The sequence below is a fragment of the Ranitomeya imitator genome, chromosome 6 (assembly GCF_032444005.1).
Source record: "Ranitomeya imitator isolate aRanImi1 chromosome 6, aRanImi1.pri, whole genome shotgun sequence".
In the NCBI taxonomy this organism is placed as follows: Eukaryota; Metazoa; Chordata; class Amphibia; order Anura; family Dendrobatidae; genus Ranitomeya; species Ranitomeya imitator.
The window spans coordinates 476,233,302-476,260,075 of NC_091287.1; the positions used below are offsets into that span (position 1 = coordinate 476,233,302).

Consider the following 26,774-nt stretch of genomic DNA (forward strand, 5'->3'; position numbering starts at 1 on the left):
ATATATATATATATATGTGTCTCAATGACATATATATATATATATGTCTCAATGACATATATATATACTGTATATATGTTTTTACGAACATTTGAGCCCATGGATCCATTAGATGTCGGTTTTGCAAGCCTGCGAGAAAAACTCGCAGTACGGATGCCATATGGATTACATATGGAGGATGCCATGCGCAAAATACGCTGCCACACCCTGCCTACGGATGACATACGGATCACTGTTTTGGGAACATTTCTGCGTATTACGGCCGTAAAAAACGGACCGTATTTTCATACGCTGAGTGTGACGCCAGCCTGATGCACACACATGTCGGCGCCACATGTTTAATGCGGCTGTCAGAGATTGACAGTGGCATGGCATTTAACATGCGCCATACATGTAAGGCGGATGTTGTGAAGGGGTCAAATATCTGAGGGCGCTTTCCCCATTGTGTCACCTAATTTCTTGAGGGCCCCCTTCCCCAGAGGTGAAATGGTGGGAGAGGTGATCCACAGTAAATTAGGAGACAGTGAGGAAGGGGGAGGGGACCACAGGAAATTAGAAATTTTCTATGGGGGACCCCACCTTGTGTCACCTTTAGATTGCAGGGGGACCTCCCATAACTGTCTGTCTGTCTCAGTGTCTCGAACTATGCTGCATATTTTACTTACACCTTACTGACTGGCTGCGATTATAAAAAAAAAGTGACATTCCTCAGCTCCAGGCAGCCTCCGATCATAGTATTGCAGACAGTGCGCGCCTGTGTGCCTGTGCTGCTTGGGCAAGAGGACAGACGACCAATCACAGCACAGCTCATTGAGGTGTGCTGTGACCTGTGTGACTGTGAGGTCACACAAAGAAAACTAATGATGATTGGCTGCTCCGACCTGCATCTGTCAGCCAATCAGCATTAGAACACCCTTAGTCCAGACTCAGACCACAGAGTTTTAATGAAGAAGAGGTGGAGTCGAGGGTGGGCAAAGTAACAAGAAACAGGTCAGTGATGACCCATGCAGACTCAGTGCAGTGCGTGCGTCCCTGTCTTCTCCTCTCTGACTCTGAGTCACACAGTCAGTCAGCTGTTTCCTCGGACTGTGCTGTGTGCTGGCTGAAGTCAGTGAGGTCGGCACTCGCACCACGCTGCGCACGGGCCGCGCACAGACTCGGCGTCGCCGTCGGCAGCAGTGCAGTGCAAGATGATCATTTCATGTGAAGGAGCGAGCAGCTGCCGCGCGGCTGCTTGCACAGCACTTCACATTCTTCCGTACAGCCTGTGCTGTGCGCCGGGCCGCCGGCTATAGAATAAATAAACTGTGAACCGCATGCAGGGCAGGGACAAATGAAGGAGGCAGGGGCTGGGGGCGGGGCCCACCGGAGGATTCTCCGGTGTCCCGGTGCCCCAGTCCGAGCCTGGAGCTATTCCAACTGCACCTGCCTGGCACAGCCACCACCGCCATCTTATAGCTCAACACTACATCTGCACCAACTTTGCTGCATCACCATCTGCCCCAGAGGATCTGAACTGCAGTGTTAGCCACCATCTCATTGCCGAACACCACGGGTGGTGTCACAAATAATTCCCATTTTGCATATGCCACAAAAACCTCACTTTATTATATGGACGCCCAGGGCCACGGACATGGTCACTGCTGCCGTGACCTTCCCCTTTAAGAACTGCCGTGTCGGACCCAGTACCGAGTTCCCCACAGCCCCATGGGGCGCTCCACATGCGCCAACCCCCGACGGCCATTTTCCCGGAGTCCACCGCACAAGAAACTGCACCGGAGACACCCACAGCAGCACCGAACACCCCCGCAGCAGTGCCGGACACCCACAGCAGCACCAGATAAACGCAGCGGCGCACTGCACATCGGAGCACATCGGAACAACTCCTCATCTCAGCCTGCGGATTGCAGCATCACCCCACTCCTGCCTCCTCCAGCAGCGACCCAGGGACTCCGCTTCACCGCAGCCACCACCCTCGGTAAGCAATAAAACGCATGGATTATAGAAGCACCACCATTTTATTAAAAAAAAATTTTTCCTATTTTTCTCAAAATTTGGGGTGCGTCTTATAATCTGGAGCATCTTATAATCCGAAAAATACGGTATTCCTTGATGGGAGTAGTTTCCAAAATAGAGCTACTTGAGGCTGGTTTCCACTACTTAGGCACATCGGGAGCTCTGCAAACGTGACATGGAGCCCGATATCTATTCCAGCCAATTTTGCACTCCAAAAGTCAAATGGTACTCATTCCCTTCCAAGCTCTGCCATGCACAGTAGTTTTCCACCACATTTGGGGTATTGGTGTGCTCAGTAGAAATTTCACAACAAATTGCATGGTCCATTTTCCCCTGTTCCACTTGTGGGGCTAAAGCTAAATTTTTGTGGGAAAAAGTAAAATTCCACATAGCTCTACTTCCTGTGCAGCACCTGAATGGTGAACGGTTGATAAACTTATTGAATATGTGGTTTTGAGCAGTTTTTTAAATGGTGTTGCTTTTGTGTATTTTCTGACACATAGCCAAAGTCACTTCAAATCTGGTTTTGTACATTTTGGGGGAAAAATGAGAAATTGCTGATCAACTTTTCACTCTTCTAACTTTCTAACAAAAAAAAATATGTTTCAAAGAATGATGGTGATGTAAAGTAGACATGTGGGAAATGTTAGTTATACCACACAAAATAGTTTAAAAAAAAATCTGATTTAAGAGCATAAAAATTAAAAATGTGAAAAGTGCCAAATTTCTGGTATTTTCACAAATAAATGCAAAACATATCTATCTATATTTACTGCTAACATAAAGTACAAAGTGTCATGAAAAAATTTCAAAATCACTGGGATCCCCTGAAGCGTCCCATAGTTATTACCTTATAAAATGACATTGGTCAGAATTCTAAAATTTGGCCTGGTCAGGAAGGTGAAAACAGGCGTGGGGATGAAGGGGTTAAAGAAGCACTCCAATCTATATATTGTTTCCATTAAATGTATGAATAATTATGCATGTAATATAGAGTGTAATATTGTAATGTCCACACGGTGCAAGGAATTTAAAGGGAACCTGTCACCTCAATTTGGCGGGACCGGTTTTCGGTCATATGGGCGGAGTTTTTGGGTGTTTGATTCACCCTTTCCTTACCCACTGGCTGCATGCTGGCCACAATATTGGATTGAAGTTCATTCTATGTCCTCCGTAGTACACGCCTGCACAAGGCAAGGCAAGCGGGTAAGGAAAGGGTGAATCAAACACCGCCCATATGACCGAAAACCGGTCCCACCAAATTCAGGTGACAGGTTCCCTTTAAGAGAGTAAGCTTTAACTGTAGTTTATTCGTCTCCTATTTTCCTCCAGCACACAGCATAACAGCAGCATATTTTCGCCCTAGACTAGAACTGAAACTGCAAATAAACTCTGCCCTCACTTTCTTAACCCCTTTCTGACATTAGACGTACTATCCCGTCGAGGTGGGGTGGGCCCGTATGACCACCGATGGGATAGTACGTCATATGCGATCGGCCGCGCTCACGGGGGGGAGCGCGGCCGATCGCGGCCGGGTGTCAGCTGACTATCGCAGCTGACATCCGGCACTATGTGCCATGAGCGGTCACGGACCGCCCCCGGCACATTAACCCCCGCACACTGCGATCAAACATGATCGCAGTGTTCCGGCGGTATAGGGAAGCATCATGGTCTCTTACCTCCTCCTCCCTGCAGCAGGCCCGGATCCAAAATGGCCACGGGGCTGCATCCGGGTCCTGCAGGGAGGTGGCTTACCAGCGCCTACTCAGAGCAAGCGCTGGTAAGCCTGCAGGAGTGCACGTCAGATCGCTGATCTGACACAGTGCACAGCAAAGTGTCAGATCAGCGATCTTACACTATAACATGATGCCCCCCCTGGGGCAAAGTTATAGTGTAAAAAAAATATTCACATGTGTAAAAATTTTTTTAAAAAATTCCTAAAAAAACCAAACAAAAAACAAAATGTATTGTTCCTATAAATACATTTCTTTAAATAAAAAAAAACAATGAAAGTACACATATTTAGTATCGCCGCGTCCGTAGCGACCCGACCTATAAAACTGTCTCACTAGTTAACCCCTTTAGTGAACACCGTAAAAAAAAAAAACGAGGCAAAAAACGCTTTATTATCATACCGCCAAACAAAAAGTGGAATAACACGTGATCAAAAAGATGGCTATAAATAATCATGGTACCACTGAAAACGTCATCTTGTCCCGCAAAAAACGAGCTGCAACATAGCGTCATCAAAGAAAAAATAAAAAAATTATAGTCCTCAGAATAAAGCGATGCAAAAATAATTATTTTTTCTATAAAATAGTTTTTATCGTATAAAAGCGCCAAAACATAAAAAAATGATATAAATGAGGTATCGCTGTAATCATACTGACCTGAAGAATAAAACTCCTTTATCAATTTTACCAAACGTAGAACGGTATAAACGCATCCCCCAAAAGAAATTCATGAATAGCTGGTTTTTGGTCATTCTGCCTCACAAAAATCAGAATAAAAAGCGATCAAAAAATTTCACGTGCCCAAAAATGTTACCAATAAAAACATCAACCCGTCCTGCAAAAAACAAGACCTCATATGACTCTGTGGACCCAAATATGGAAAAATTATAGCTCTCAAAATGTGGAGACGCAAAAAATATTTTTTGCAATAAAAAACGTCTTTCAGTGTGTGACGGCTGCCAATCATAAAAATCTGCTAAAAAACCCGCTATAAAAGTAAATCAAACCCCCCTTCATCAGCCCCTTAGGGAAAAATTAAAAAAATATATTTATTTCCATTTTCCCTTTAGGGTTAGGGCTAGGGTTAGGGTTTAGGCTACAGTTAGGGTTGGGGCTAAAGTTAGGGTTAAGTTTTGGATTACATTTACAGTTGGGAATAGGGTTGGGATTAGAGTTAGGGGCATGTCAGGGTTAGGGGTGTGGTTAGGGTTACCATTGGGATTAAGGTTAGGGGTGTGTTTGGATTAGGGTTTCAGTTATAATTTGGGGGGTTTCCTGTTATGAAAGGCAATTCAGTAACACAATGTACATAGCGATCAGAGCACATACAGTGATCTGACAATAACCCAAAATAATAGAACGAGCTCTGAGACGTGGAAACTCTGTAGACCGCAATTCCTGATCCTCTCCAAACACAACTAGAGGCAGCTGTGGATTGCGCCTAACGCTCCCTATGCAACTCGGCACAGCCTGAGAAACTAACTAGCCTGAAGATAGAAAAATAAGCCTACCTTGCCTCAGAGAAATACCCCAAAGGAAAAGGCAGCCCCCCACATATAATGACTGTGAGTAAGATGAAAAGACAAACGTAGGGATGAAATAGATTCAGCAAAGTGAGGCCCGATAATCTAGACAGAACGAGGATAGGAAAGATAACTTTGCGGTCTACACAAAACCCTAAAGAAAACCACGCAAAGGGGGCAAAAAGACCCTCCGTACCGAACTAACGGCACGGAGGTACACCCTCTGCGTCCCAGAGCTTCCGGCAAAACAAATAGACAAGCTGGACAGAAAAAATAGCAACAAATAGCAAAGAAGCACTTAGCTATGCAGAGCAGCAGGCCACAGGAATGATCCAGAGAAACACAAGTCCAACACTGGAACATTGACAGGAAGCATCGATCAAAGCATCAGGTGGAGTTAAGTAGAGAAGCAGCTAACGACCTCACTAGATCACCTGAGGGAGGAAACTCAGAAGCTGCAGTACCACTTTCCTCCACAAACGGAAGCTCCCAGAGAGAATCAGCCGAAGTACCACTTGTGACCACAGGAGTGAACTCTGCCACAGAATTCACAACAGTACCCCCCCCTTGAGGAGGGGTCACCGAACCCTCACCAGAGCCCCCAGGCCGACCAGGATGAGCCACATGAAAGGCACGAACAAGATCGGGAGCATGGACATCAGAGGCAAAAACCCAGGAATTATCTTCCAGAGCATAACCCTTCCATTTAACCAGATACTGGAGTTTCCGTCTTGAAACACGAGAATCCAAAATCTTCTCCACAATATACTCCAATTCCCCCTCCACCAAAACCGGGGCAGGAGGCTCAACAGATGGGACCATAGGTGCCACGTATCTCCGCAACAATGACCCATGGAATACGTTATGTATGGAAAAAGAATCTGGAAGGGTCAAACGAAAAGACACAAGATTAAGAACCTCAGAAATCCTATACGGACCAATAAAACGAGGTTTAAACTTAGGAGAGGAAACCTTCATAGGAATATGACGAGAAGATAACCAAACCAGATCCCCAACACAAAGTCGGGGACCCACACGGCGTCTGCGATTAGCGAAAAGTTGAGCCTTCTCCTGGGACAAGGTCAAATTGTCCACTACCTGAGTCCAAATCTGCTGCAACCTGTCCACCACAGTATCCACACCAGGACAGTCCGAAGACTCAACCTGTCCTGAAGAGAAACGAGGATGGAACCCAGAATTGCAGAAAAACGGCGAAACCAAGGTAGCCGAGCTGGCCCGATTATTAAGGGCGAACTCAGCCAAAGGCAAAAAGGACACCCAGTCATCCTGATCAGCAGAAACAAAGCATCTCAGATATGTTTCCAAGGTCTGATTGGTTCGTTCGGTCTGGCCATTAGTCTGAGGATGGAAAGCCGAGGAAAAAGACAAGTCAATGCCCATCCTACCACAAAAGGCTCGCCAAAACCTCGAAACAAACTGGGAACCTCTGTCAGAAACAATATTCTCTGGAATGCCATGCAAACGAACCACATGCTGGAAGAACAAAGGCACCAAATCAGAGGAGGAAGGCAATTTAGACAAGGGTACCAGATGGACCATCTTAGAAAAGCGATCACAGACCACCCAAATGACTGACATCTTTTGAGAAACGGGAAGGTCAGAAATAAAATCCATAGAGATATGTGTCCAAGGCCTCTTCAGGACCGGCAAGGGAAAAAGCAACCCACTGGCACGAGAACAGCAGGGCTTAGCCCGAGCACAAATCCCACAGGACTGCACAAAAGTACGCACATCCCGCGACAGAGAGGGCCACCAAAAGGATCTAGCCACTAACTCTCTGGTACCAAAGATTCCAGGATGACCAGCCAACACCGAACAATGAAGTTCAGAGATAACTCTATTCGTCCACCTATCAGGGACAAACAGTTTCTCCGCTGGGCAACGATCAGGTTTATTAGCCTGAAATTTTTGCAGCACCCGCCACAAATCAGGGGAGATGGCAGACACAATTACTCCTTCCTTGAGGATACCCGCCGGCTCAGATAAACCCGGAGAGTCGGGCACAAAACTCCTAGACAGAGCATTCGCCTTCACATTTTTAGAGCCCGGAAGGTACGAAATCACAAAGTCAAAACGGGCAAAAAACAACGACCAACGAGCTTGTCTAGGATTCAAGCACTTGGCAGACTCGAGATAAGTCAAGTTCTTATGATCAGTCAATACCACCACGCGATGCTTAGCTCCTTCAAGCCAATGACGCCACTCCTCGAATGCCCACTTCATGGCCAGCAACTCTCGGTTGCCCACATCATAATTTCGCTCAGCAGGCGAAAACTTCCTGGAAAAGAAAGCGCATGGTTTCATCACTGAGCAACCAGAACCTCTCTGTGACAAAACAGCCCCTGCTCCAATCTCAGAAGCATCAACCTCGACCTGGAATGGAAGAGAAACATCTGGTTGACACAACACAGGGGCAGAAGAAAAACGACGCTTCAACTCTTGAAAAGCTTCCACAGCAGCAGAAGACCAATTGACCAAATCAGCACCCTTCTTGGTCAAATCGGTCAATGGTTTGGCAACACTAGAAAAATTGCAGATGAAGCGACGATAAAAATTAGCAAAGCCCAGGAACTTTTGCAGACTTTTCAGAGATGTCGGCTGAGTCCAATCATGGATGGCTTGGACCTTAAACGGATCCATCTCGATAGTAGAAGGGGAAAAGATGAACCCCAAAAATGAAACCTTCTGCACACCAAAGAGACACTTTGATCCCTTCACAAACAAAGAATTAGCACGCAGGACCTGAAAAACCGTTCTGACCTGCTTCACATGAGACTCCCAATCATCCGAGAAGATCAAAATGTCATCCAAGTACACAATCAGGAATTTATCCAGGTACTCACGGAAGATGTCATGCATAAAGGATTGAAACACTGATGGAGCATTGGCAAGTCCGAACGGCATCACTAGATACTCAAAATGACCCTCGGGCGTATTAAATGCAGTTTTCCATTCATCGCCTTGCCTGATTCTCACCAGATTATACGCACCACGAAGATCTATCTTAGTGAACCAACTAGCCCCCTTAATCCGAGCAAACAAATCAGATAACAATGGCAAGGGGTACTGAAATTTAACCGTGATCTTATTAAGAAGGCGATAATCTATACACGGTCTCAGCGAACCATCCTTCTTGGCTACAAAAAAGAACCCTGCTCCTAATGGCGACGATGACGGGCGAATATGCCCCTTCTCCAGGGATTCCTTCACATAACTGCGCATAGCGGTGTGCTCAGGCACGGATAAATTAAACAGTCGACCTTTTGGGAATTTACTACCAGGAATCAAATTGATAGCACAATCACAATCCCTATGCGGAGGCAGGGCATCGGACTTGGGCTCATCAAATACATCCCGGTAATCAGACAAGAACTCTGGAACCTCAGAAGGGGTGGATGACGAAATTGACAGAAATGGAACATCACCATGTACCCCCTGACACCCCAGCTGGACACCAACATGGAATTCCAATCCAATACTGGATTATGGGCTTGTAGCCATAGCAACCCCAACACGACCACATCATGCAGATTATGCAACACCAGAAAGCGAATAACCTCCTGATGTGCAGGACCCATGCACATGGTCAGCTGGGCCAGTATTGAGGCTTATTCTTGGCCAAAGGTGTAGCATCAATTCCTCTCAATGGAATAGGACACTGCAAGGGCTCCAATAAAAACCCACAACGTTTAGCATAATCCAAGTCCATCAAATTCAGGGCAGCGCCTGAATCCACAAACGCCATGACAGAATACGACGACAAGGAGCATATCAAGGTAACGGACAGAAGAAATTTTGACTGTACAGTACCAATGGCGGCAGACCTAGCGAACCGCTTAGTGCGCTTAGGACAATCAGAGATAGCATGAGTGGAATCACCACAGTAGAAACACAGCCCATTCAGACGTCTGTGTTCTTGCCGTTCAAATCTGGTCATAGTCCTATCGCACTGCATAGGCTCAGGTTTAATCTCAGGTAATACCGCCAAATGGTACACAGATTTACGCTCACGCAAGCGTCGACCGATCTGAATGGCCAAAGACATAGACTCATTCAAACCAGCGGGCATAGGAAATCCCACCATGACATCTTTAATGGCTTCAGAGAGACCCTTTCTGAAAAGGGCTGCAAGCGCAGATTAATTCCATTGAGTGAGCACGGACCATTTTCTAAATTTCTGGCAATATAGCTCTATCTCATCCTGAGCCTGACAAAGAGCCAACAAATTTTTTTCTGCCTGATCTACTGAATTAGGCTCATCGTACAGCAATCCAAGTGCCAGGAAAAACGCATCGATATCACTCAATGCAGGATCTCCTGACGCAAGAGAAAATGCCCAGTCCTGAGGGTCGCCACGCAAAAAAGAAATGACGATCCTAACCTGTTGCGCTGGGTCACCAGAGGAGCGAGGTTTCAAAGCCAGAAACAGTTTACAATTATTCTTGAAACTCAGAAATTTAGTTCTATCTCCAAAAAACAAATCTGGAATAGGAATTCTCGGTTCTAACAAAGAATTCTGAACCACAAAATTTTGAATATCTTGAACTCTTGCCGTGAGCTGATCTACACATGAAGACAGACCTTTAATGTCCATTGTAACACCTGTGTCCTGAACCACCCAAATGTCTAGGGGAAAAAAAAGACAAATCACAGTGCAAAGGAAAAAAAATGGTCTCAGAACTTCTTTTTTCCCTCTATTGAGAATCATTAGTACTTTTGGCTTCCTGTACTGTTATGAAAGGCAATTCAGTAACACAATGTACATAGCGATCAGAGCACATACAGTGATCTGACAATAACCCAAAATAATAGAACGAACTCTGAGATGTGGAAACTCTGTAGACTGCAATTCCTGATCCTCTCCAAACACAACTAGAGGCAGCTGTGGATTGCACCTAACGCTCCCTATGCAACTCGGCACAGCCTGAGAAACTAACTAGCCTGAAGATAGAAAAATAAGCCTACCTTGCCTCAGAGAAATACCCCAAAGGAAAAGGCAGCCCCCCACATATAATGACTGTGAGTAAGATGAAAAGACAAACGTAGGGATGAAATAGATTCAGCAAAGTGAGGCCCGATAATCTAGACAGAACGAGGATAGGAAAGAAAACTTTGCGGTCTACACAAAACCCTAAAGAAAACCACGCAAAGGGGGCAAAAAGACCCTCCGTACCGAACTAACGGCACGGAGATACACCCTCTGCGTCCCAGAGCTTCCGGCAAAACAAATAGACAAGCTGGACAGAAAAAATAGCAACAAATAGCAAAGAAGCACTTAGCTATGCAGAGCAGCAGGCCACAGGAATGATCCAGAGAAACACAAGTCCAACACTGGAACATTGACAGGAAGCATGGATCAAAGCATCAGGTGGAGATAAGTAGAGAAGCAGCTAACGACCTCACCAGATCACCTGAGGGAGGAAACTCAGAAGCTGCAGTACCACTTTCCTCCACAAACGGAAGCTCCCAGAGAGAATCAGCCGAAGTACCACTTGTGACCACAGGAGTGAACTCTGCCACAGAATTCACAACAGTTTCCACTGTTTAGGCACATCAGGGGCTCTCCAAATGCGACATGGCGTCCGATCTCAATTCCAGCCAATTCTGCGTTGAAAAAGTAAAACAGTGCTCCTTCCCTTCCGCGCTCTCCCGTGCGCCCAAACAGGGGTTTACCCCAACATATGGGGTATCAGCGTACTCAGGACACATTGGACAACAACTTTTGGGGTCCAATTTCTCCTGTTACCCTTGGGAAAATACAAAACTGGGGGCTAAAAAATAATTTTTGTGGAAAAAAAAGGATTTTTTATTTTCACGGCTCTGCGTTATAAACTGTAGTGAAATACTTGGGGGTTCAAAGTTCTCACAACATATCTAGATAAGTTCCTTGGGGGTCTAGTTTCCAATATGGGGTCACTTGTGGGGGGTTTCAATTGTTTAGGCCATATTGCCTTTTCTCTCGGTAACATTATATTTTGCAGGACTATATACAGCTGAGGTTTTGTTGGTTGATTTTTGACGCACAACAACGATATCACCTCTTCTGATAGCACATGGCTGTGCCACACTCAGTGACGCTGCAGCGATACAGACAACGAGCCGATCGCTGGAGCGTCGCTGTTTAGGTCGTTGTAGAGACGTCAAACACAGCAGCTCCAGAATGATGCAGGAGCGATCCTGGCACGTAACGGCGACTCACTTATCGTTGTAGCTGGTTGTTAGCTCCATGTAAAACATTGCTGGCATCATTGCTTTTGCTGTCAAACACGACGATACACGCCGACCTGACGACCAAATAAAGTTCTGGACTTCTAGCTACGACCAGCGATGGCACAGTGGGATCCAGATCGCTGATGCGTGTCAAACACAACGAGATCGCTATCCAGGACGCTGCAACGTCACGGATCGTTATTGTTCTCGTTGTAAAGTTGCTGAGTGTGAAGGTACCTTAAGTGTGCTATCTGTATGACTAGGTTGCGCAAGGCCTTAGGTACAACCAGTTTGGTACCACGAAGGATGAGTTGGTCTTCAGTGACTGATAATTCCTCACGTACATTTGAAAATAGTTTTAAGTCCTTCAAATCAATCCCACCATCAGGAAATTTTTTCTTTTGAATTTCATGCCAGCTTCTATTTTGAATAATTTGCATTAAGGCACAGAGTGTCTTTTCACTTGTTGTATTCACAAACTGATCCACAGAAAGTGCTTTTGGCATGGTGTGAGCTGCAACAAAATGTACGTATTCTTCAATGGAGGAATGCCCAGGTAAATCATCATTCGTAGGATGTCTTGAGAGGTAATCAGCCGGATTGCTGTATTTTCCAGGTTTGTGAACAATTTTGTAATTATAGTCCTGTAGACGAAGCCCCTATCGTTCAATCCGTGCCGGCATTTTAGCTCTGGGATTTCCAAAAATTATAAGGAGAGCTTGATGATCTGTGACAATAGTGAAGGGAGCTCCATAGAGAAATAAGTGAAAGTGTTCACATCCCCATACGACTGCCAAGCTTTCTTTTTCAGGTTGCGAATACTTTCTTTCAGTGCTTGTTAAGCTTTTACTTGCATAAGAAATGATGTGGGGACTTTTGTTGTCATCCTTGTATTGTGCTGAAATAGCACCCAGTCCCACGGGACTGGCGTCCACAATCAAATGGTGAGTGTAAAGGTACCGTCACACTAAGCGACGCTGCAGCGATACCGACAACGATCCGGATCGCTGCAACGTCGCTGTTTGGTCGCTGGAGAGCTGTCACACAGACAGCTCTCCAGCGACCAACGATCCCGAGGTCCCCGGTAACCAGGGTAAACATCGGGTAACTAAGCGCAGGGCCGCGCTTAGTAACCCGATGTTTACCCTGGTTACCATCGTTAAAGTAAAAAAAACAAACGCTACATACTTACCTACCGCTGTCTGTCCCCGGCGCTGTGCTTCTCTGCTCTGGCTGTGAGCGCCGGGCAGCCGGAAAGCAGAGCGGTGACGTCACCGCTCTGCTTTCCGGCCGCTGTGCTCACAGCCAGAGCAGAGAAGCACAGCGCCGGGGACAGACAACAGTAGGTAAGTATGTAGCGTTTGTTTTTTTTACTTTAACGATGGTAACCAGGGTAAACATCGGGTTACTAAGCGCGGCCCTGCGCTTAGTTACCCGATGTTTACCCTGGTTACCAGCGAAGACATCGCTTAATCGGTGTCACACACACCGATTCAGCGATGTCTGCGGGGAGTCCAGCGACGAAACAAAGTTCTGGACTTTCTTCCCCGACCAGCGACAGCACAGCAGGGGCCTGATCGCTGCTGCCTGTCACACTGGACGATATCGCTAGCGAGGACGCTGCAACGTCACGGATCGCTAGCGATATCGTCTAGTGTGACGGTACCTTAATACATGGAGACTGCACTGAGCCAGTGGCAGAAGTCGTGAACACATAGTTCTCAGCCACAGACATTTCTTCTATATCTTGATTTACCATTTTTATATTTGCAGGCTTTGTCATTGGCAGAGGAGACTTGTTGGGCGCTGATTTGCAGACGACTGCAAAATGGTTCCCTTTTCCACATTTACTGCAAGTTTGTCTTATAGCTGAACATTTGTTCATGTGGTGAGGGAAATCTTGTCCACATCTATAACAGTTCTTCTGTTGCGGGGCCTGCTTGCCTTGTGCATTGTTATGTTTGAGATTATGCATATGTAAATTCTCCATTGCAGTTGCCTGATGATCTGCTATCTCTATAGCACGGACTATCTTGAGTAAATCATGCAGAGAGAGATCCTGCTGCAGAGCTTTACGCCTTATGGTATTAGACGAGCAGGTGACAATTACTTGAGTTAGGATTTCATCATCTACGACAGTAAATGCACACCCATGTGCTAGTTCTTTTAGCCGGGTGACATAGGTGTCTATGGATTCTTCTGGAAGCTGCTTAGCAATCCTGAACTTGTATCTTTCATATCTGATGTTTTGTTTAGGGTTGAAGTAGTCAGTGAGAGCTTTGGAACAGTTGCTGTATGTGTCTGTCTCCGCTGCCGGTAATGTGCTGTATATGTCATAGACTCCTGTGCCCGCGCAATGCAGGAACACGGCTCTCTTTCTGTTCTCATCCTTTATGTCTATCGCTTCCAGGAAGTTCTCAAACCGGTTTAGCCATTTTCTCCAGTTATGAGAGAGATTAGTAACATCAGTCATATCAAACTGGGGGAACGTGTGCCATGATGGAGTCTCTCAGTGGCGCTGGCGTGTGAAGCGGTAAAGCAGGGGTCAGTACTCACAGCAGCAGGTGATTCAATCCCATCCTCGTTGCTTGTTGTAATGTCCACACGGTGTAAGGAATTTCAGAGAGAAAGCTTTAACTGTAGTTTATTCGTCTCCTCTTTTCCTCCAGCACATAGCATAACAGTAGCATAACATTTTCTCCTCAGACTAGAACTGAAACTGAAACTGCAAATAAACTCCTGCCCTCACTTTCTTAAAGAGACAGCTCTAATCATTATACATTACACTTACCACTCCAGGATCCATCAAAGTTCTGCTTCTCTTCTTAGTGACATCACCACAATTGCGACTAACCAGCTTATTCTATGCATGAGCTGGAAGTCTCTTTTACAATGGAAGTGTTTGGAGCCTTGTTCTGACCCTCCACAGACGTACATTGTAAAAATCACTTCCAGGTCACTCGGAGCACAGCCGGAGAGTATGCAGAGGGGTATCGTCACAGAAAAGGGCAGAAGAACAGCGCTCGACACTGGAGAGAGCAGCAGTGAATATATACATATATACACACACAATTAATAAAATAATATAGATTGAAGTGCTTCTTTAATTCTTCATATAACGTTTTAATGCTGCAGTATTCTGTCCTCTAATCAAAAGGATAACTGATGGAAACGTGACAGCCCCATTATAAGTCAATGAGAATTAAAAATGTAAAAAACAAAAAAGAGAAAAAAACAAGAAAAAAATGAGTGAACCCTGCTAATTCTTCTCTTTTCTCTGCTCTATGTAGAAGCAGGAAGTCTCTCTTTGTCCCTGCATTTATCATTCCCCTCTTCAACTCCTGACCCAGCTGCTTCCTCTTCCCCCTTGCCAGGGACTTTTACAGTGACTTATGACTCATATAGGGAAAATTGACCTTCTGTTTCTATATAGAGCGTAAAAGACTTTAGCTAGTCAGTGTAGTAAAGTCGTTAAGGAGTCATATCAGTAGGTTGTGTAATTCAGAAGTCCTCGGACTTTGTATCCTTTCTCACATGTGGTCAAGAGATAAGAATCCTGAACACTTGATAGCATTCTAAAGGTACCGTCACACTAGACTATATCGCTAGCGATCCGTGACGTTGCAGCGTCCTCGCTAGCGATATCGTCCAGTGTGGCAGGCAGCAGCGATCAGGCCCCTGCTGTGCTGTCGCTGGTCGGGGAAGAAAGTCCAGAACTTTATTTGGTCGCTGGACTCCCCGCAGACATCGCTGAATCGGCGTGTGTGACACCGATTCAGCGATGTCTTCACTGGTAACCAGGGTAAACATCGGGTAACTAAGCGCAGGGCCGCGCTTAGTAACCCGATGTTTACCCTGGTTACCATCCTAAAAGTAAAAAAAAACAAACACTACATACTTACCTACCGCTGTCTGTCCTCCAGCGCTGTGCTCTGCTCTCCTCCTGTACTGGCTGTGAGCGTTGGTCAGCCGGAAAGCAGAGCGGTGACGTCACCGCTCTGCTTTCCGGCCGCTGTGCTCACAGCCAGTACAGGAGGAGAGCAGAGCACAGCGCTGGAGGACAGACAGCGGTAGGTAAGTATGTAGCGTTTGTTTTTTTTTACTTTTAGGATGGTAACCAGGGTAAACATCGGGTTACTAAGCGCGGCCCTGCGCTTAGTTACCCGATGTTTACCCTGGTTACCGGCATCGTTGGTCGCTGGAGAGCTGTCTGTGTGACAGCTCTCCAGTGACCAAACAGCGACGCTGCAGAGATCCGGATCGTTGTCGGTATCGCTGCAGCGTCGCTAAGTGTGACGGTACCTTAACTCTGAGTTCCATGATGTGATATGTAACAATGGGTTTTCTAAACTGAACAATCCCTGAATTGAAATGATTAATGCTCTAAAATACTTCTGAAATATATATGCTACTCGTTAGTATCATTTGTTGGGATGTGGTTCCTTCTCCCTCCCCCCTCACCTATCACTTTTTCTTTCTCTTTCTTCTTTATGAGTGCTCGTTGGCCTATGTGGCGATATGGATAAATCCATTATGGCTATAATACTTGGTTCTCGGTGACACAGGCTATGTTAATTTTGCTCGGCTTGTTCTGCAAGATTAAGACTCCTGGGGTGCTTAGTGCATAGCCAAAAGTAATTGGTCTTGACTCCTCCTGGAGAGGGGACTGTTCTAGAGACCCCACTGTCATCTCTGTTATGCGTTGGTTATTAGGGGGTTATCTTTGAGTGGGTAATTGTTGGGATGGGATCTGTGTTTGGGAATGCTATATTTGCTGATGGTTAGCATGGAATTTATAAATTTGACGAGATTTCTATCTGGTATGAGGTCTTCGTCATGGTTCGACCTTGCTCTAGAAAAAATGAGTCTGTAAAACGCTGGGCTATTATAGACTATACAAAACATATCCACCCTGAAATAATCTGTCTACAAGAAACTCATATTACTTAGGACAAAATATTCTTGTTGAGGGTGTCCTGGTTTGGTCGAAGCTTTCAGATACATACTCTATGTATTCAAGAGGGGCGAGTTGAAGGATCCATCGTAATGTTCCTCTTAATTGCCAGTTGGTTAAAATTGATAAAGAAGGGAGATACTACATTTGTATTATGGGAAAATTAAATAATATGGACTGTATTGTTGTGGCGGTCTACAAACCGCCCCCATATTCTGGAATGGTTATTACAGGAAATTTTGCAACTCATCGGCCAAGCCCCACAAACACCGCATATATTATTGGGCAATTTCAATAATACTATAGATAAGGCCTTAGATAAATTTCAACAGGGACAGGGTACTGTTGAGGTGGGTTTTACCTCCCTTTGGGAAAATTTTACAAGAAGTGAATCTTTTGGATCTTTGAAAAAGAGTCTATATTTGTGCTTCTCAACCACATATCATTCCCTTTCCCGTATAGATTTAGCACCTGGGAATCAATCAATATCAGACACCTACATTTAAATATGAAAATATCTTCAAAGGACAGTAGTTCTGAGGAACACAAAATAGCAAATAGTCGACAGCACATTAGACACGCAGATGCAAGTCCTAATTCCACTGGATCCCATGGAAAGTGTACATACCAAAGAAACAATGAAGGACAGCATCCAATCCAGGTGAAATATCCAAACAAGATTTCTTTATTTGCCAAGTGCAACGTTTCAACCACAAGGGTCTTTTTCATGCTTGAAACGTTGCACTTGGCAAATAAAGTAGTCTTGTTTGGATATTTCACAGCGAATGAGATGGAGAAATTACTATCTCCGCCTCCTTCTCAGCTGTGCTCCGATCCTCTCTGTGCGAAAGGATTGGAGCACAGTAGCATGACACTAGGCTCCTGCTCACAGCAGAGCAGGAGCTGAGGGTCATTAGCATATCGCATTGGATACCATATGCTAGTGTACCTCCAGCCTTAGGCCAGAGACACACTAGCGATTTTAAAATCGGTCCGATTTTGTTCCTGCAAAGTCAGACGAGTGTTATGCAAGTGTCATGCGTTTTTCATGCGAGTACAATCCGATTTTTAACACTTAGCATTCGATTTACATCCGATTGCAATGCGATTTTGACATGAGCTTTTACATAGAGCAATTCTCCATGTTATTTACACACAGTTTTCACAAGAAATATTCTTCAAAATACACATATATACTGTTAGGGCTAGCGGAACGCACCGAGTAAATATAGATGTTTATTATTATTGATGCGTTCACAGCCTGGGGTCCACCGTGCAGGAGAACCTGCTGCTAGTAAATGGTGGCACTATTTGGCGGTATAGACTAGCTCTGTTACTTCACAGAGTAGCCGTGAAAGGAATACACTGCGCCCTGTTAGACTTCACAGGAGCACAGGCTAACTGCCCAACAGAGAGCAGTCAGTGGTCATGCATGCACACAAAACTCCTCGCCGGAGGTGCCAGCATTCTAGGGGCTTATTTCAGCCAGGTCCCTGAATACACACAAACACACAATCTCCTTACCGGAGGTGCCGGTATTCTAGGGGCTTATTTCAGCTGGGTCCCTGAATACACACAAACACACAATCTCCTCACCGGAGGTGCCGGTATTCTAGGGGCTTATTTCAGCCGGGTCCCTGAATACAATCTCACATGAGCACACTGGCGCAAAGCACCTTATATAGCTGCAGCAACTACAGGACCTTCCAAAAAAGGACCAATGGGAAACTGCCACAGAACTTGAGCAACTTCAGGACCTTCCTAGAGTACCAATGGGAATAGCTGCAGTACCTGAGCATGTGACCCTTGATCTCCAATGAGAGATCTTACCCTGGGCATGCTCAGAAGGGGAAAAGTAGGACTTATTCCCAAAGACGTCTGCTCGCTGCTGACCAGTACTGGCTACAATGGCAGAAGCTGGAAGGACAGCAGTAACCCTTCGCACAGTGTCAGACTGAGCATGACGCTGGAACCGACGCCTCCGCTGGGCAGGCTCCACTGCGGCAGGAGAAGAATGGGAGACCGCAGCGGAGATGGCTCGAGATTCCCCCTTTGCAGAGGCAGGAACTCGACCCCTAACATATACACAGCAAAAAAATAAAGGGAACACTAAAATCCCACATCCTAGATATCACTGAATGAAATATTCCAGTTGTAAATCTTTATTCATTACATAGTGGAATGTGTTGATAACAATAAAACATAAAAATGATCAACGTAAATCGCAACTAATATCCCATGAAGGTCTGGAGTTGGAATGATGGTAAAATCAAAGTGGAAAATAAAGTTACAGGCTGATCCAATTTCAGTGGAAATGCCTCAAGACAAGGAAATGATGCTCAGTAGTTTGTGTGGCCTCCACGTGCCTGTATGATCTCAGTACAATGCCTGGGCATGCTCCTGATGAGGCGGCAGATGGTCTCCTGAGGGATCTCCTCCTAGACCTGCACTAAAGCATCCGCCAACTCCTGGACAGTCTGTGGTGCAATGTGACATTGGTGGATTGTGCGAGACATGATGTCCCAGATGTGTTCAATTGAATTCAAGTCTGGGGAACAGGCGGGCCAGTCCATAGCTTCAATGTCTTCATCTTGCAGGAACTGCTGACACACTCCAGCCACATGAGGTCTGGTATTGTCCTACATTAGGAGGAATCCAGGGCCAACCGCACCAGTATATGGTCTCACAAGGGGTCTGAGGATCTCATTTCAGTACCTAATGGCAGTCAGGGTATCTCTGGCGAGCACATGGAGGGCTGTGCGGCCCTCCAAAGAAATGCCACCCCACACCATTACTGACCCACTGCCAAACCGGTCATGCTGAAGTATGTTGCAGGCAGAAGATCGCTCTCCACGGCGTCTCCAGACTCTGTCACGTTTGTCACATGTGCTCAGTGTGAACCTGCTTCCATCTGTGAAGAGCACAGGGCACTAGTGGCGAATTTGCCAATCCTGGTGTTCTGTGGCAAACGCCAAACATCCTGCTCAGTGTTGGGCTGTGAGCACAACCCCCACCTGTGGACGTCGGGCACTCAGACCATCCTCATGGAGTCGGTTTCTAACCGTTTGTGCAGACACATGCACATTTGTAGCCTGCTGGAGGTCATTTTACAGGGCTCTGGCAGTGCTCCTCCTGTTCCTCCTTGCACAAAGGCTGAGGTAGCAGCCCTGCTGCTGGGTTGTTGCCCTCCTACTGACCCCTCCATGTCTCCTGGTGTACTGACCTGTCTCCTGGTAGTGCCTCCAGCCTCTGGACACTACACTGACAGACACAGCAAACCTTGCCACAGCGCACATTGGTGTGCCATCCTGAATGAGCTGCAGTACGTGAGCCACTTATGTGGGTTGTAGAGTGTGTCTTATGCTACCACGAGTGTGAAAGCACAACCAGCATTCAAAAGCTACCAAAACCTCAGCCAGAAAGCATTGGTACTGAGATGTGGTCTGTGGTCCCCACCTGCAGAACCACTCCTTTATTGTGTGTGTCTTGATAATTGACAATAATTTCCATCTGTTGTCTATTCCATTTGCACAACAGCATGTGAAATTGATTGTCAAACAGTGTTGCTTCCTAAGTGGACAGTTTATATTTCACAGCAGTTTGATTTACTTGGAGTTATATTCTGTTGTTTAAGTGTTCCCTTTTTTGAGCAGTATATATATATATATATATATATATATATATATATACAGTGCCTACAAGTAGTATTCAACCCCCTGCAGATTTAGCAGGTTTACACATTTGGAATTAACTTGGCATTGTGACATTTGGACTGTAGATCAGCCTGGAAGTGTGAAATGCACTGCAGCAAAAAAGAATGTTGTTTCTTTATTTATTTTTTTTTTAAATTGTGAAAAGTCTTTTCAGAGGGTCATTTATTATTCAACCCCTCAACCCACCAGAATTATGTTTGGTTCCCCTAAAGTATTAAGAAGTAGTTCAGGCACAAAGAACAATGAGCTTCACATGTTTGGATTAATTATCTCTTTTTCCAGCCTTTTCTGACTATTTAAGACCCTCCCCAAACTTGTGAACAGCACTCATACATGGTCAACATGGGAAAGACAAAGTAGCATTCCAAGGCCATCAGAGACAAGATCGTGGAGGGTCACAAGGCTGGCAAGGGGTACAAAACCCTTTCCAAGGAGTTGGACCTACCTGTCTCCACTGTTGGGAGCATCATCCGGATAGCCTTTGAAAGTTTCCTCCCGTGCCGAGGCCAGGCTTGTCCGAAGAGTCAAGGCTAACCCAAGGATAACAAGGAAGGAGCTCCGGGAAGATCTCATGGCAGTGGGGACATTGGTTTCAGTCAATACCATAAGTAACGTACTCCACCGCAATGGTCTCCGTTCCAGACGAGCCCGTAAGGTACCTTTACTTTCAAAGCGTCATGTCAAGGCTCGTCTACAGTTTGCTCATGATCACTTGGAGGACTCTGAGACTTACTGGTTCAAGGTTCTCTGGTCTGATGAGACCAAGATCGAGATCTTTGGTGCCAACCACACACGTGACGTTTGGAGACTGGATGGCACTGCATACGACCCCAAGAATACCATCCCTACAGTCAAGCATGGTGGTGGCAGCATCATGCTGTGGGGCTGTTTCTCAGCCAAGGGGCCTGGCCATCTGGTCCGCATCCATGGGAAGATGGATAGCACGGCCTACCTGGAGATTTTGGCCAAGAACCTCCACTCCTCCATCAAGGATCTTAAGATGGGTCGTCATTTCATCTTCCAACAAGATAACGACCCAAAGCACACAGCCAAGAAAACCAAGGCCTGGTTCAAGCGGCAAAAAATCAAGGTGTTGCAGTGGCCTAGTCAGTCTCCTGACCTTAACCCAATTGAAAACTTGTGGAAGGAGCTCAAGATTAAAGTCCACATGAGACACCCAAAGAACCTAGATAACTTGGAGAAGATCTGCATGGAGGAGTGGGCCAAGATAACTCCAGAGACCTGTGCCGGCCTGATCAGGTCTTATAAAAGATGATTATTAGCTGTAATTGCAAACAAAGGTTATTCCACAAAATATTAAACCTAGGGGTTGAATAATAATTGACCCACACTTTTATGTTTAAAATTTATAAAAATTTAACTGAGCAACAAAACTTTTTGGTTTGTAAGATTTATGCATCTGTTAATAAATCCTGCTCTTGTTTGAAGTTTGAAGGCTCTAACTTATTTGCATCTTATTAAACCTGCTAAATCTGCAGGGGGTTGAATACTACTTGTAGGCACTGTATATATATATTAGATAGATGAAAAGCTGGCAATTCAGCAGCCGCATACAGTGGAATCACAGCGGGACCCTACAGAATAGAAAGGATAAGGATTACATACAGTAAATACACACAATAGATAGATTTCAAGATGTCAGTGACATATACAATTAGTACAGTGCACGCGACACTTATTGTACCTGTATGTAACTATTAAATGATTATTTTTCTGAAAAAAATGGCTTGGGCTCCCATGTAATTTTCTTAACCAGCAGAGGTAAAGCTGATTGCTGGGGGCAAATGTTTACAGCCTGGGAAGGGGCTAAAACCCATGAAGCTTCCCAGGTGATTAATCTCAGCTAACAACTGTATACTTAGACTTTACTAGCTATTAAAATGGGGGACCCACCCCCCATCCAAAAAAAAGTTGTTAAGTCCCCCTATAATTATTAACCAGCAAAGGTTAGGCAGACAGCTGTGGGCTGATATTAATAACCTAGAAATGGGCCATGGATATTTCCCCTTCCAGGCTAAAAACATCAGCTCTCAGCCACCCCACAAAAGGTGCATCTATAAAATGTGCCAATTCTGGCACTTAGCCTCACTCTTCCCACTTACCCTGGCTATTAATATCAGCCAGTAGCTGTCTGCCTTGCCTTTGCCGGTTATTATTTTCCTTCTGCCGGTTAAGAAAATTACGTGGGAGTCCATGCCAGTTTTTCAGAAAAATAATTATTTATTAATTAAATACATGTACAGCAAGCTGCACCAGCTCTGTACTAATTATATATGTCACTGATCTATTCTATGTGTATATACTGTATGTGTTCTATCTATTCTATCCTGTCAGGTCCCGCTGTGATTTTTCTGTACGTGGCAGATGAATTGCCGGTTTTTCAAAGGACATTGTTATGTAGAAATTGGATGGCACTCGCATTCAATTTTTTTTTTCCCTCAAACCCATTGACTTTTGACTGATTTTTTTTTCCAGTCCGATCGTGATCCGATCCTAGTTGGAAAAAAAAATTGCACATGAACACACAATGATAGAATAACATTGGTCCGAATGCAATCTGATTTTTAATCGGATTGCTTTCGAACGATTTCATCACAAGTGGGAATGAGCCCTTATTCTCAATAGGGATAGCCCTAACTGGTCAAACACTTGCGTCAATTTACTAACACATTTCTGGCAGGAATAACAGAGGATAGACAGAGCTGAGAAACGATGCTCCTGGATTGCTACGTTAAGGGAGGTGCAATTACTTAGTTAAACAGTCAGAGAGAGAGCGGACAGGTCCTCTTAATGCCCCAGTTTCTATGCTGATCTATGTCAGTAAGATATAAATAATTTTACATAGATTATTTATAGAGGCAAAAACATTTTCCGGACAGTGCAAGGATCTAAGAAAATATTATTGATCTCCCTTAAGTATTTTGAGCAGATGACTGTGAGAATAGGCTATGGAATGTATATTGAGCCGTGGAAACTGATTTCTTCCTTCTCATTGGATAGCTACAAAATTCCACATGGTCCAAATTATTTTCACACAGTCAATACAGAGATCTTCCTGGCAGTATTACTCAGATATTCAGCGCACGGTGGAACATATATGCACCTCTCATATTACCGTTTGATAAATCCAGACGTAGCTGAGGCACCATGGATGGAACCAGGATAATTAGCTGTAATCACCAAAAACGGAGAATGGATTGAAAATGATGTATTATGTTCATACTTTCCAGGAAAAAGCCAGAAATGGGAGTATCAACCTCACGCAATGGACAATGCCGACCTCGTCAGTCTCCAATTAATATTTATACTCAAAAAGTGAAATATGATTCTTCGTTAAGGCCTCTATACATCTACTACGATCCTAAGTCGTCCCGAAGACTTGTTAATGTGGGCCACTGTTTTAATGTGGAGTTTGAAGACACCAATGATACGTCAGGTATGTCACAAGCTAAATGACTGATTTATATGATAGAGTGGAGACATATAACATAGACATAGTAGTCATTTCTATGTTAGCTTACTGACTGAGCACTCCTCCCGTCACCATGTGGTTTTTAATTACATCTAATCACACTTGGTTCCGGCCAACCCGTATATAGGCTTTTCTGACAGAGGTGTCCACATTCACCCAGGCATACAGACATTGGCCTTCGGTAAGTGTTCACATTTGGAGGTCAGGGACCCATCAGTTTAATGAGACCACCTTGACGATGGTTGATGGGCTCACACTATTTGATCAAATTCTGTGCAAAGAGTCTCTCAAATATTTTTCTAATGTTCAAAAGCCATTTTTGCTATTCATATGTCATGTATTTCATATTAGACATGCTTTGGCACGATAGAGTGCAACCTTTTTTGTATATAGACATAGTAGTCGTCACAGGTAGGGATGGAGTTGTGACACAGAAGAAACTCAGAGGCAAACATGGCACCTCCAGCACAGACATGGACAGCCGGTATATGCTACTCATGAAATGCTACAATTGGTCATCACCTTCATGAATACATTTCTATTTTTTATAAGAATTCAACTTGGAACAATAATTTAATGTTTTTCCATTTATGTATAAAATACTACGATGAACCCTTTTGTGAAAGAAACTCCATGGCATTTCTTAGTCCAAAATGACAATATAAATTAAGCACATTGCCCTGTATTGACCCTATAAAAAATTGCACCTTTAGGGTATTTGCACATGGAATTAGAAGAGTCTTTTGAAGAGGGTTCGTTCCAAAAAGTTCTTGAACAAAGCCCAGCAAAGGCTTGGAAGATTCTTCCTATTCATTTGTATTGAAAAACTACTTGACGTTCCTTCTTCAATATTTTGATTGCTTTTAATTAGCTTCAGAGTTTAAAAGAAGTGAGCTGGCCATTCTTCAGGCGCTTTCTGCTATGAGAACGCTGCCTACTTTACGATAGACGTCAACGGGAAGCCTACAAAACTGCCACAGAGAAGCTTGGGTTTTTTTTTTTTCTAGCATATTGCAAGTGGTTTTTTATTTAGGTGTTTGTGCCTTGTATTTGATTAATTGCTTACTAATTTAAAAAATATGTGAGAAAATCAGCCCCCCAAAAATTGGTAAAAAACCGTAAACCAAACTTGCACAGAAAACACTTCAGGACAAAAATACAAAAACTTCTGCAAAACGCCACAGCATTTCCTGAAGGGATTTCTGTGTGAAAAACCTATGTTTGTGACCTAAAGAAAAACTGTCTTTGTGTGCACATGCCCTAATTGTTGCCTGTCTATTATGGAAACTGAAGTGTAATCAGATATGCAAATTAGGGTGCTTAGTGCACTGTTCCACCCTCTGGTTTTGCATGCCCCGCCTCCCTTACTGGTGATTGACAGCTCATGCTTACCTAATCTTTGTCTGCAGACCGTTCTTGCTTCATACAGGCCAATGCTGTCACTCACCAGTGAGGGAGGTGGGGACATGCAGATCCAGTGGGCGGAGCAGTGTATCCAGCCTCTTGGCCACACCAAGGATATTCAAAGCACCGTAATTAGCATATCCGATGAATCTTCATTTTTTGCAGAGCGCGGGCAGTGATTAGAGCACTTACAGGTGAGATTTTTATAGGGGTGAAATCTTCTACAAGGCTACGTGCTTAGCTTACACTTTCAGTTTGGGATGACACACTCCCTTGGAGCGTTGGAAATTGAATATGAATAGTAATATTATAGGGTTATTCTCTTCTTGGATTATAGCTTGATACAAGCGGTTCCCACCAGGTCGTTCCGGGCTGCAGAAAGTCTTACTAACGTTGCAAAGTTGTCTGTAACTCTCATAAAAATGAAGTAGAGTTCCAAAAACATGGCCCCAGTCCTAACGATAAAAGTGGATTCCACCACTGTGACCCGGATCTATCAGATATTTGGGGCATATACCGTGGAGGGTCTGTGCTCACTGTGCTCCCGGATCGGAAGACATTTTTTTTCTATTGGAGTATAACTCTTCGGTGCAGAAGCAAATGCTCTCCCAGAAGCTATAATACTGTGTAATGTAAAGCACAATTTTTCCATTTTTTCTTCTTCTGAGAATTCAATGTGAGTTGTGCCACTGGCTATGTAACATGGAGCACTTGGCGGTAGGTCTGTAGCATACACAGGGGGGCTTTGTTTTTAGGACCTTTATTGGCTCCAATCTCGGACACTTTTACCCTTGTGTGGACTTGTGACAGCCCCATCCATACACCCTACTCTATATGACTATGTCTGACATTTATGTCCTGGCAGTGTGGACTTAAAATTATTCATGAGATATTGTGGGAACTGATTGTATTCCCAAGTATGTCTACTAATGACCTGTCCTGGTATTTTGGGATTATTCTGGGGTTTACATTACAATTTCACCATAATTCATAGTAAATAAGTGCTGATCCTTACAATATGATGTTTTCATATGTACACGCTACAGTCATCGTTTTGGAGAAAGACATATTATTTTACCGTGAGTTTGACTGCACTCTCTTTGCGTTTTAGTTATAAGTGATGGCCCATTGACTGGTTATTATCGCCTACGTCAGTTCCATTTTCACTGGGGCTCCTCTGACTGCGATGGCTCTGAGCACGTGATAGATGGACACGAATACCCAGCTGAGGTAAGGTATTATGGTCTGGGGAGAAAAAAAAAAGCAGATCAAATAACATGTCAGCCTAGCCTTACATTGGCAGCTGTAAAGATTTCCGTTCTCCAATCCCTAAAATGCTGCAGTACATGAATGGTGACGTAACCTCAGCATCACCGCAGCACCTGTGTAAAGGACTGGGTCTATTTCATAGGAGAAAAGTGATGATAGATCTACTTTCATGTCCAGACCAGTGTTTATTTTTTTTGCTAGATTTACCGGACAAACATGTTTTACACCACAAACAGGAAAAAACACATACTTGACCTTGATTTTGTCCATAGATTCATTTAAGCGCAACATATTTCCCAGTAATCTAATTCTGAAAGGAAATCTGTCACCAGGTTTTTACCACCTAATCTGAGAGCAGCATAATTTAGAGACAGAGACCCTGATTCCAGCCATGTGTCGCCTGCTGGGCTACTTCCTTTTAGTTTTAATAAAATCACT

At 44.6% G+C, this 26,774-nt stretch overlaps 1 protein-coding gene across 3 annotated transcripts in view; it reads left to right on the top strand.

The window, feature by feature from the left end:
• Window positions 1–26,774, top strand: part of LOC138642931 (carbonic anhydrase 13-like) — a 158,263-nt gene that overhangs the window by 108,776 nt on the left and 22,713 nt on the right. For all 3 annotated transcript variants that reach the window (XM_069731555.1, XM_069731557.1, XM_069731556.1), the window contains exons 2-3: window positions 23,422–23,627; window positions 26,179–26,297. In XM_069731555.1, coding sequence (XP_069587656.1) covers window positions 23,422–23,627; window positions 26,179–26,297 — 325 coding nt within the window. The remainder of the gene's footprint in view (window positions 1–23,421; window positions 23,628–26,178; window positions 26,298–26,774) is intronic.